At 60.5% G+C, this 11,391-nt stretch overlaps 1 protein-coding gene across 1 annotated transcript in view; it reads left to right on the forward strand.

The window, feature by feature from the left end:
- The window catches only part of Ptprs (protein tyrosine phosphatase, receptor type, S), a gene marked incomplete in the record, with an annotated part of 48,287 nt that overhangs the window by 20,922 nt on the left and 15,974 nt on the right, over window positions 1–11,391 (forward strand). The window contains 5 exon segments of the mRNA XM_013505293.1: window positions 2,481–2,750; window positions 3,161–3,742; window positions 4,752–4,885; window positions 5,178–5,322; window positions 10,282–10,587. Of these exon segments, the coding sequence (XP_013360747.1) occupies window positions 2,481–2,750; window positions 3,161–3,742; window positions 4,752–4,885; window positions 5,178–5,322; window positions 10,282–10,587 (1,437 nt within the window).

The following is an 11,391-nucleotide window of genomic DNA, read 5'->3' on the forward strand; positions in this document are numbered from 1 at the left end:
TGGCCGGCTGCTGCACCGGCTCCTTCCCTGGCCCCCGGCCCCCGTGCGAGCGTCCTGCCGGGTCCCCGCCTGGCTCTTTTGCAGATGAGGAAACCAAGGCTGGGGTGGGGCTGCCCAGGGCTCCTCAGTCACCCAGAGAGGAGGCTGCAGCCCGCTGTGCTGTGTGATTCGAGGCCTGAGGTCCAGCTCGGGACCGGGTTCCCCTCAAGGCCCCCACGCCCCGTGGCCGCCTGGGACCTTGGGCCGCCGCGCTGTGGGCCGGGTGGGAGGCCAGACCCTGTGTTCTGCCGGGGGGGCGGGCGTCTCCCCGGGAAGCCCCGACCCCTCCTTTCAGACCCCGATTTCCAGCCCCACACCCATTCCATGGTTACTTTTTTTTCTTTTTCTTACTTTTGGGTGTTGTTTCATTTCAAGGGGGTGTTTATGTTTGATTTTTTAATTCTTTTTTTCTTTTTTTTTTTTCTGTTTTGGCTTTTGCTTTGTTTTCCTTTTGCATTCGTTTCTTCCCCCTCCCTCTCCCCGTTTTGTTTTGGATGTTGATGCCGTTTCTGTCCTGGATTAATTAGCCCCCCCCCCCACTCATCCCCCATCGTGTTCCGTCTCCATGACAACGCGGCCTGCGTCCCGGACATCTCCTGCTCCGGCCTGGCTGTGGACCCTGCAGCTGGCTGGGACCTCGGCTGCTGCCTGGCTGGCCGGACCCTTTCCAACCCCTCCCTCCACCCCACCCTGCCCAGTGCACCCCATCTCAGCCCCCCGCTGCCTTCTCTTCCTCTTCGTCCATACTTCTGTCCATCCGTCTGTCCATCCGTCCGTCCATCCATCTGCATGGGCCCTCTGTCTCCCCCCACCCCTCCATCCTGTCTCCACTGCGACTCTGGACATTTCATGGGCTTCGTTTTCCGGAGGGCTGCCAGCTTCCCAGCTTCCACACCTCGCTCCCACTCCAGCCCAGAGCCCCTCTCTGCCTCCCGCCTGACTGCAGGACAGAGGCCGGGTGTTCCAGCCAGAGGCCAAAGCCAGTCAGTAAAGGTTAGGGCTGCCGTTCCTCCTTCCCGAGAGTCCCCTCCTGAGTGGAGCAGATTAGACCTCCTACCGCCACACCCCAGACACCTGGCCTCAGCAGCCCCGATGAGCACTTTAGCTCGGCTGAGCTTCCACCCGGAGCTGGGCTGGCCTGGTGGCGTTTTAGGCCCCACATGGCGAGATGTCCAACCAGGCTGCCCGAGTCTCCCATGGTGGGCCTGGCGATCCCTGCCTCTGTCCCACCCCAATCCCGGAGCTCACCCGCCTTCGGAAAACGGAGCCCGAAATGCATCCCGCCGCCTTCGTCACCGCCAGCACCACCACGAGGTCCAGACAGAAGGCGGCCCTGCTCCCCGCTGAGCAGCGCACAGCGCCTGTCCGTCCCCTGAGTGCCCAGCTCACCCCTCGTCGCTGTTGACATCGTTATGATTAACATCCTCTTTACAACTCCGCCAGGGCCGTGATGTGACAATGTGAGGTCCCGCATTGGGTCGCATCTGCTAGAGTCCATCCGCAGCACCGAAGTGGGCCCTGCCCGTCCCCGCCTCTCCGCCCCGCGCCCGGTTCTCTGTCTCCACGCATCTCCGCCCTCCGCTCCTCACAGTCTCCGATCCAGGCCCCTCTGCATCCCTCTCTGTGTCCTTTCTCTCTCTCCCTGTCTTTCCTCTCTTCTCTCTCTTTCTCTCTCAACCTATTTTGCATGATGTTTGTGGATTTTGAGAGCTGCATTTATCGATCAAAACTTGTCAGATCTGACAGAAGCTTTTAGAAGGGTTTCTATACCCAAAGCCACAAAAATTTCATTAGAGTTTTCTCATCTTTTCCTTGGGAGGGCGGGGGGGAAGCAGGGAGACCCCTGAGAGTCACCTGAGCGGGCCGCGTGCGCCTCCGCACTCGGCCCGCGGTGCTCAGTCCGTCCGCTCCGCAGCTGGTCGGAGCCTCTTGGGAGTGCCCTGCACAGCCGTGAGTGTCCCCAGGTGTCCCCAGCCCCACCCCTTGCAGCCAGCACCGCCCAGCGCGCTCAGAGCGGCCACGGCCACCGGGAGTGTTGGGCGGCAGCCCGGCGCCCGCCGCCACGTCTGACAGCAAAGATGAGAAACCGCTGATAAATTTTTGTGTCCACGTCTGTGCTGTGACCAGGGTCCCTCTGGTCTCTGAAACCCAGTGGCTATGAGATGATGCTTTATGTCTTTTTTCTATATCGGTATCTCTCTCTCTTGTTTGTGAAGTACCTTCCTTTGAAGTTTTGCTTTCTTTGTGTTGGAATTTGTTTTTTTCATTTGGATTTGTTTGTTTCTTTTCATTTGGGGGAAAAATGAATGGGGGGGAGCAGCAGCCCCGTTTATATTTAAATGGTTCTCTGCTTTGTTTTTCTCCTCTGTGTCCTTCTCTCCTCTGTCTCCTGCTCCCGCTTCTTCTCCTGCCCCGCCCCGCCGGCCCTGCCGCCCCCCCAGTCCGCCGCGTGGCCCCCCGCTTCTCCATCCTCCCCATGAGCCACGAGATCATGCCGGGGGGCAACGTGAACATCACCTGCGTGGCGGTGGGCTCGCCCATGCCCTATGTCAAGTGGATGCAGGGCGCCGAGGACCTGACGCCTGAGGACGACATGCCCGTGGGCCGCAACGTGCTGGAGCTCACGGACGTCAAGGACTCGGCCAACTACACCTGCGTGGCCATGTCCAGCCTGGGCGTCATTGAGGCCGTGGCCCAGATCACCGTGAAGTGTGAGTGGGGCCAGGGCCAGGCGGTCACTGTCCCCGTGAGACTGCGAGGGCAGGGCACGGTGGTGCACACCTATCATCCCGGCACTCTGGAGGCTGAGGCAGGAGGATCACAAGTTTGAGCCCAGCCTGGGCAACTTAGTGAGGCCCATTCCAAAGTAAAATTTTGGAAAAGGGGGGATGCTGGGGATGTAGCTCAGTGTAGAGACCCTGGGTCCAGTCCCCTGTGCTGTAAAAATAAAACCCGAAGCCCCACCCTGCTGACCTGGGCTATGGTAGCCCCACTCGGGCTATAAATGAGACGATTTGGGGTCATTCGGCCCACAGGTTCTCCGTGGAAATCAAAGCTCAGAGGGGTTGTGGGGTTCAGCCTCACACAACCCACAGCGTGTAACCCTGCCTCCTACCCACAGCTCTCCCCAAAGCCCCTGGGACGCCCGTGGTGACCGAGAACACAGCCACCAGCATCACCATCACGTGGGACTCTGGCAACCCGGACCCTGTGTCCTACTACGTCATCGAGTACAAGTCCAAGAGCCAGGACGGGCCGTACCAGATCAAGGAGGACATCACCACCACGCGCTACAGCATCGGCGGGCTCAGCCCCAACTCCGAGTACGAGATCTGGGTGTCAGCCGTGAACTCCATCGGCCAGGGCCCCCCCAGCGAGTCGGTGGTGACACGCACTGGCGAGCAGGCGCCGGCCAGCGCCCCGCGGAACGTGCAGGCCCGCATGCTCAGCGCCTCCACCATGATCGTGCAGTGGGAGGAGCCCGTGGAGCCCAATGGGCTGATCCGTGGCTACCGCGTCTACTACACCATGGAGCCCGAGCACCCCGTGGGCAACTGGCAAAAGCACAATGTGGACGACAGCCTGTTGACCACCGTGGGCAGCCTGCTGGAGGACGAGACCTACACCGTGCGGGTGCTGGCCTTCACATCTGTGGGCGACGGGCCACTCTCGGACCCCATCCAGGTCAAGACCCAGCAGGGAGGTGAGGCCACTGCACCGGGGGCGGGGAGCAGATGCATGGTGCTTGCACATACTATCCTGGGATGCTCGCACGCTGGGAGGCTGAAGCAAGAGGGTCTCCAGTTCTAGCCCAGCCTGAGCAACCTAGTGACTTAGCAAGACCCTATCCCAGAATAAAAAAGATAAGGGCTGTGGATAGAGCTTGGTGTGAAGGCCCTGGGTTTAACCCTCCGTGCTGCAAAAATAATTGAGGCGAGTGTTACAGAGAGTTGTTCCAAGCAAGTCCACTTGGCTGGCTTCTCTTCAGATCTGGTTTGGTGAGGCCACGAGGCTGCTGCTGAGAGACCCCTGTGGCTGCGTGAGACGAGGGGTGCCAGGTCTGCGTGCCTCCCTTTGTCCCTTAACCTCCAGGCCCCAGTTGGTGTTGGGGTCTGTGAGTCCCCCTCTGCTGCGGTTGTTAAAGGAACCAGGGCCACTTTGTTTGAAATAATCCTGCCTCAGCCTGCTGGGTTGAAGGACGCGGGAGGGCGGGCTATTTGGGGTTCCTGTCCTTTCCTTTGGGGTTCTGATTTTTAAACCCTAAAATCTAGGACCACAGGCACCTGAGTGGTGGGTCTGGATGTCTGGACCTTTGTGAGGTGGATACAGAATGGGGACCTAGATTTTAAAACAGGCCTCTTCCCTATTTTTTTGTTTTGTTTTGTTTCTGAGACAGGGTCTCACTATACAGTTCAGGCTGGCCTTGAGCTCACTTTGTAGGCCAGGCTGGTCTCGAACTCACAACGATCCTCCTGCCTCAGCCTCCCAAGTGCTGGGATTACGGGGGTGCGCCACCACGCCCAGGGGTGCGCCACCACGCCCGGCTTTCCCTGTTTGTCATTTAATTTGCGGGGGGCGGGCCCTCACTTCAGTGGCTACAAAGGGGAGCTTTTACACGTTGTCCTATTGGAAGGAGAAGGGGACGGGGAGTGGAGGTGGATGGGTGATGACCAGGCAAACGGGGGTCCCTCCACCCCCGTCCCACCGCACAGTGCCCGGCCAGCCCATGAACCTGCGGGCCGAGGCCAAGTCAGAGACCAGCATCGGGCTGTCCTGGAGCCCGCCGCGGCAGGAGAGCATCATCAAGTACGAGCTGCTCTTCCGCGAGGGCGACCGAGGCCGAGAGGTACGGGGCGGCGGGAGGCCCGGGAGGCCTGGGCCTGGCACCTCTCTGCCCACTGGCTGCTGGCCCCGCTGCGCCCCTCTGACCGCATCTCCGTGTCTCTGTCTCTGCGTTTTCTCCCCCACCTTCCTGTCTCTGGCTTTCCGCTTTGTGTCTCTTCCGCGTTGCTGGCTTTCTGTCTCTGTGTCGTGGTCTCTGTCTCACGCTGCTCACCTCGCTCTCATCCGTTCGTCTCTGTGGCTGTCTCTGGTCCGCTCTGCCCCTGCGTCTGCATCCGTCCCCGTCCCCGCCGCAGGTGGGCAGGACGTTCGACCCGACGACGGCCTTCGTGGTGGACGACCTCAAGCCCAACACGGAGTACGCTTTCCGCCTGGCGGCGCGCTCCCCGCAGGGCCTGGGCGCCTTCACCGCGCCCGTGCGGCAGCGCACGCTGCAGTCCAGTAGGTGTCTCGCGCCTGCGCTGGGGGGCGGGGGGCACCAGGCCACTCCGCCCGGCCTTGGCCTTGGCCGTGCCTCAGTCTCCCCGCCAGGGGTCCTCTGTGTCCTGGGCCCGGCAGCCCCAGTGCAGGGCCAGGGAAGAGGAGAAGCTGCCGGGTCCGTGCGTGGCTCGAGGCTTTGCTGAGTGCAGCCGCGTCCCCACGCCCTGGCCTGGCTTCAGCGGCTGTCACACAGCCATCCTGTGCCCGCTGCACGGGCGCCCCCGGGGCGCTGAGGCAGGGGTCACTGCCGGCACCCACAGAGGACACTCTCTGGGCCCCCTCTTGGCCCAGAGCCATGGCACCTGAGGCCCTCGGACAAGGTCCCCAGTGCCCCGGGACGGGGTTGGGCGGGACCAGAGCTGATGCCACATGGGGAGGTGCCGGCCCCGAGGTGGGGCACTCGAGTCCCTGGAGATCTTGCTGTGCCCACCTGGCCTCCCTGTCACAAACCAGCCGCCTGTCACTTAGCAGCTGGCTCTGGGCCGCTCTGTGCCCTCGCTGCCTGCTCGGAGCTCGGGCCACGGCGGCCCCTCTGCTGTCCCCGATCCCCTTTCCGTCACCCACCCTGCGTGGCCCTCCACGTGGCCCCCTGCCCCTCCCCCTCCCCCTCGGTCAGTCACTGCGTGGCCACCCCAGGCACCATTCTGGAAGAACCTGCCACGCTCAGGCCTCCAGGCCCAGGTGTCTGCGCAGCGAGTGGTCTCCGGCGTGGAGGGTGCCACCCCGGGCCAGGGCCAGCCTGAGCCCCGAGCCCAGAGGCCCCGGAGACGCGGCCCTGCCAGCCCCGGCCCCTTCCCTACTCTCCGAGCCGAGCCGGCGTCACAGTCCAGGGGCGTCCGGGTGTCCCTGTTAGGCGGCGGGCAGTGAGGGTGGCCTGGGCCTGGGCGGCCGCCCGAGGGGAGACAGAGGCACTGGTGTTGCGAAGGTGAGTACTAGCCGGTCTCAGGCGACTTCACAAACACGGCCCACCCTGCGTCCCCACCCACCTGCCCCGCCGCCCTGGCCACGCACACGGCCCACAGGTGGACGCCACGTGGTCACGTGTCCATCCCTGCCTTTCCCGAGACATCACTCAGGTTGGGCCGGATTGTGAAGCTCGCCACCCCCAGGTCATCCAGAAAACGGCCCCGCCACACGCACCTCGGGGCGGCCCAGGACAGGGACGGGAGAAGGGACGCCCGCTCCTCCTGAGCAGGGTGGGCCCAGAGTCCCGCAGCAGAGACGCAGGGCCAGGCGTGTCTCCCCGGGCTGCGGTCCCTTAGTCTGACTCAGGGTAGGTGGAGGCAGACAGCTCGCGGGGGGCTCCCTCACTGTCGGGGGCCGGAGACCCCAGGGCTCGCTCTCGCCCGTAGCTCAGTCCACTGTCGCCGCCCCCTCGTAAGAAAGTCTGTAAGTTAGCAGTGGAGAGAGAAGGTAGGTAACACTGGGAGATCTCTGGATGGCGTCTTTCTTTCTTTTATTATGATTTTTCCCATCATCATCGCCACCGCCTGTCGCCATCACTGTCTCTGATTTTATTATGGTTTTAGTTCTGTTTTTTTCCCTCCCCCTTTCTGAGCGAGTCCATTCCTCCTGGCACATTCCCCAGTTGATTTTTTCCACTCCTGCCTGATTCCCCCTGGGCACTTCCGGTTGGGGTGGCTGGTCAAGAAGGGGGGGCCCCAGCCTAGTGCTCAGTGACTGAGGAGGGGTCCCCCGCCTGAGGCTGGGAGCTTACTGTAGTTGAAGCGAGCCACCGTGGCGGTCGGCATATCCTGGGGTCTCTGAGGACAGGCTGTCGTGTGCCTCTAGTCCCGGAGCCCAGCACAGTTACTGCTCGGTGAACGTGAGCTCCAGGTAGAACTACCCCGCAGTGAGCTGAGAGAATCCCGAGTGCCCCAGTGGCGCCCCTCGTGGCCTCCCGGACTGCATCTGACCATGTGGCCCCAGCTGCGCAGTTGAGATCTGGACCCCAAGCCCCAAGCCAACACGGCCAATGGCCCCTCTCAGCCTGGCTCCACACTCCGTACCCTGCTTCTGCCGCCACGGGCCCTTGGGCAGGCACTGTGATGTTTCTGAGCCTCAGTCTGCTCACTTGTAAAGTAGAACCCGCTTCTGCGCTTCTGGAAACATTGAGAGAGATACAGAAGCGGACAGGGTAGGAGCCAGGCATGGTGACACACACCTGTCATCCCAGCACTCGGGGAGGCTGAGGCAGGAGGATTGTCAGTTCAAGACCAACCTGGACGATTTATGGAGCCTCTGCCTCAAAATAAAAACAGTAAGCCGGGCGTGGTGGCCCACACCTGTAATCTCAGCATTTAGGAGGCTGAGGCAGGAGGATCATTGTGAGTTCAAGGCCAGCCTGGGCTATAAAGTAAGCTCAAAGCCAGCCAGAACTGCATAGAGACCCTGTCTCAAAGAGACAATAAATAAATAAATAGAAAATAAAAAGTAAAGGGCTGAGGAGGGAGCTTAGTGTGAAGGTGCTATGTCCAATCCCCTGCACCACCCAAAAAAAAAGGGAGGTGGGACCTGACATCAGCAGGTCCAGACGAAGGACAGCAAGGAACCCAGCAGCGAACCTCAGACTGGATCGGCTTCCCCGCCTGTGATGGGGTCGGGCCTGCAGCTCACAATGCAGGTGCCAACCACCTGCAGGGCTGCAGGAACGAAAGGAGGCAGTGCAAAAAGCTCTCGGCAGGCACCGCACCCCGGGCACAGCTGGGGGACATTCTGAACCTGTAAAGGGCACTATGACGGTACGGGCGCCAGGTCCCTGGGACAGCGCTGGCCACATGGGGGTGCTCAGTGTGTGACAAATCACCGGCTGACCTTCCACAAGGCCTTCAGCACACTGCGTGGCACATAGTAGGGAAATGCAGGGTGGGGCGGGTGGCGCACACAGCTGTCAGTAAGTAGAGGCTGTGGGCAGTTGGCAGAGAGCTGAGCCTCAAGCCACAGCTGCCATGGTTACTGCTCTGAAAACCTCTGGGTACAATGCCCGGTATACATTAAGCGCCTAACAGTGACACAGTAAAGAAGTTGGCCTAGTATGAGGTGCATAGTAGGTGCTCAGGCAGTCTCTGAAAAGGCCTAGCATGTGCAGTGTACGCAGATTCTGCTTAAAATATGCAGTTACCTGCAAAGCCCCTGGTACCGTGTGCATACGGTAGGTGCTCAGTAAGTGCGGACTGTCACTTATGTAGGCTCCTTGGCACGGTGCTCAGCATGTAGTAGGTGCTGAGTAAGTGTGGGCTGTTACTGTTGTCCAGGAAAGCTCTGAGCACAGGGCTGGGCACGTAGTGGGTGCTCCGGTGTGTGTGTTTGCGTTAAAGCCCTCAGCACAGGCGATACCTGGCACCTAGTAGGTGCTTCCTGTGTGAGGAGTGTTCCTGTTCTTGCTAAAAGGTCCTTGTGCAGTGCCTGGCACACAGGTGGTGCCGTATAAGTGGCAGCTGCTGTTTCTCTTTAGAGAGCTCTTACCATTCCCGGTCCATAGTAGGTGCGCAATAAATGAGATGTGCTGTGGCCCAGTTACGGCTCCGTATGTGTGAGGGGCCTCAGAGCGGCATTGCCCCTACCCGTACACGGTCGGGGTTCAGTACGTGCAGCCTGACAGCGGGCGTGTGACACACTGGCACTTTACTACTCTGTGATGCCCTTGACATGATGGCGCACAGTAGGTGCACAGGACATGGCGTTATTTGCTCTTTGCAACCAGGCCGAGGGGCTGCTGCTGGCCGCAGCCGCCGTGGGGGTGTGCACTGGGCTCCTTGGCCGCAGTGCGCAGATGCTCTCGCCCCCCCCCCGGTCCTGTCATAACTGCTATGGAGTCCTCGGTGTCATCCCTGCGCACAGTAGGTGTTCAGGAGATAAGTGCTTTACACTAGCTGTGAAGCCCTTGGCATGATGCTTGGCGCCGTAGGTGCCCGGTAGGTGGGGCTTACGTTGTCGGCCCCACTGACCCTTGCTGCCGGGCACGTAGAAGGTGGCCAAGAAACAGGTGCTTTTCACACTGTGCCGTGAAGCCTGGGTGAGGACGCGGCACACAGTGGGGCTTCAATAAGTAGGTGTCTTTGTCGTCGTTCAGTGAAGCAGGTGGGACACATAGTGGGTGCATATGATGGGGCTTTATTGCTTTCTCCCTTGGAGTATGATGCCTGGTACATAGTAGGTATTCAACAGATAGATGCTTTTACTATTCCACAGAGCCCTTAGCAAGTGCCTAACACAGAGTAGGTGCTCAGTAGATAGGGGTTCCATTGCTGTTCCCCTTGGTAGATGTGCCTAGCACATAGTAGGTACCATACAGGTGGGGCTTTTTGTGTTCCTCTTGGCATATGATACCTGGCATATAGTAGGTGTTCAGTGAATGGATACCTTTATATATTCTGTATAGCCCTTGCAAGTGCCTGGCACACAGTAGGTGTTCCGTAAACAGGTGCTCTTCCTGTTACTGTATGAAGCTCCTGACAAATGGTGCTGGCACACAGTAGGTGACCAATAGCGGGGCTTCCATTCCTATTTCCCTAGGCATACAGTGCCCCCCCCCACAGTAGGTACCCAGCACGTGGAGCGCTTACCATTATTCTATGAAGCACTTGGCACATAGTAGGTGCCCAGCAGATGGGTCTTCCATTACCGTTACCCTCGTCCCGGTGCCCGGGACACAGCTCTGTGCCTGATACGTACTGGGCACCCGCAGGTCCCACCCGGGCAGGGAAGGTGAGCGCAGGTTCTTGGCCAGCCCCCTCCACCCCACCCGCCCATCTCACCTTTGGTTGACACCCGCTTCTTTTGGGTTCGAGTTCTCTTTGGTTTGGTTCTGTTTTGTTTGTTATCATCTTCTTTTTTATTTTCTCTTTCCCATCTTTTGTCCCCCCCCCCCCTTCCCTGCCCATCCCACCTCCCTTCCCCCCACGTTCTCCCCTCCAATAGAACCGTCAGCCCCCCCTCAAGACGTTAAATGTACCAGCATGCGCTCCACGGCCATTCTGGTAAGTTGGCGCCCGCCGCCGCCGGACACGCACAACGGGGCCCTAGTGGGCTACAGCGTCCGCTACCGACCACTGGGCTCGGACGACCCGGAACCCAAGGAGGTGAATGGCATCCCCCCGACCGCCACTCAGATCCTCCTGGAAGCCCTGGAGAAGTGGACTGAGTACCGTATCACCGCCGTCGCACACACAGAGGTGGGGCCAGGGCCCGAGAGCTCGCCCGTGGTCATCCGCACCGAGGAGGACGGTAAGCACCGCCTGGCCCGGGACCCCGCAGCCCTCAGCCCGCCTTCCACCTGGAACACCGGGCTGGAGGTCACGAGGCAGGAGCCACGTCTTCCCTGCCTGCTTGGCACTTTCAACTTGGAATTGATGGTTTAGACCTGGGCACCCTTACTTCTGCAGCGACCAAGGTCTAGAGCCTTGTGTCTGGGGGCTCGGCTGGCCGCTCTCTCTGTTGGTCCAGCAGCAGTAACCATAGAGACAGGATGCAGGCAATACCAAGTGCTCCCATCCTTTGACGCAACACCCTGAGTTTTAGACTCTTGGGATAACCCAGGATGCGCAGCTCCGTGTCTGAGACATCCTGCCTGGAAAGCAGGTGGACTGGAGGTGCCCAGCCCCCCACTGTCTGGGGGTGGGCACGGATGTCCGCGGTGTCGGTCGGCCCACCCTGGCCAGTCAGTGGCACAGTAGAAAGTCAGAGCGAGGTGGTAATCTAATGTGAAGTCTGTGGTAGGAACTCAGCTCAAAAAAGCAATAAAGCCACCTTTTCAGCCGTACCCCTGGGGGATTGGGTGGATCTGAGTCCAGAGTAAGCGGAAAAGGTTCCCCAAGCCAGATGGGCCGCCTGCATGGGGAGCCCTAGGAGCAGGTGGCCAGACCGCCTGTTCAAGCCCCAGCTTGATCAGGGATCAGCTCCCTGGGCCTCAGTTTCCCCATCTGTGAGCAGGAACGGGTTGCTGCTGGGAGAGCTCCTAGCACAGGGTGCGGCCGGTGGCTTGGGCTCAGGGCCCTCCCGGGTGGGGGACCGCGGGGCTCCGGGTAACGG

The sequence above is a fragment of the Chinchilla lanigera genome, unplaced genomic scaffold, assembly GCF_000276665.1.
Source record: "Chinchilla lanigera isolate Chin_1 unplaced genomic scaffold, ChiLan1.0 scaffold00094, whole genome shotgun sequence".
In the NCBI taxonomy this organism is placed as follows: domain Eukaryota; kingdom Metazoa; phylum Chordata; class Mammalia; order Rodentia; family Chinchillidae; genus Chinchilla; species Chinchilla lanigera.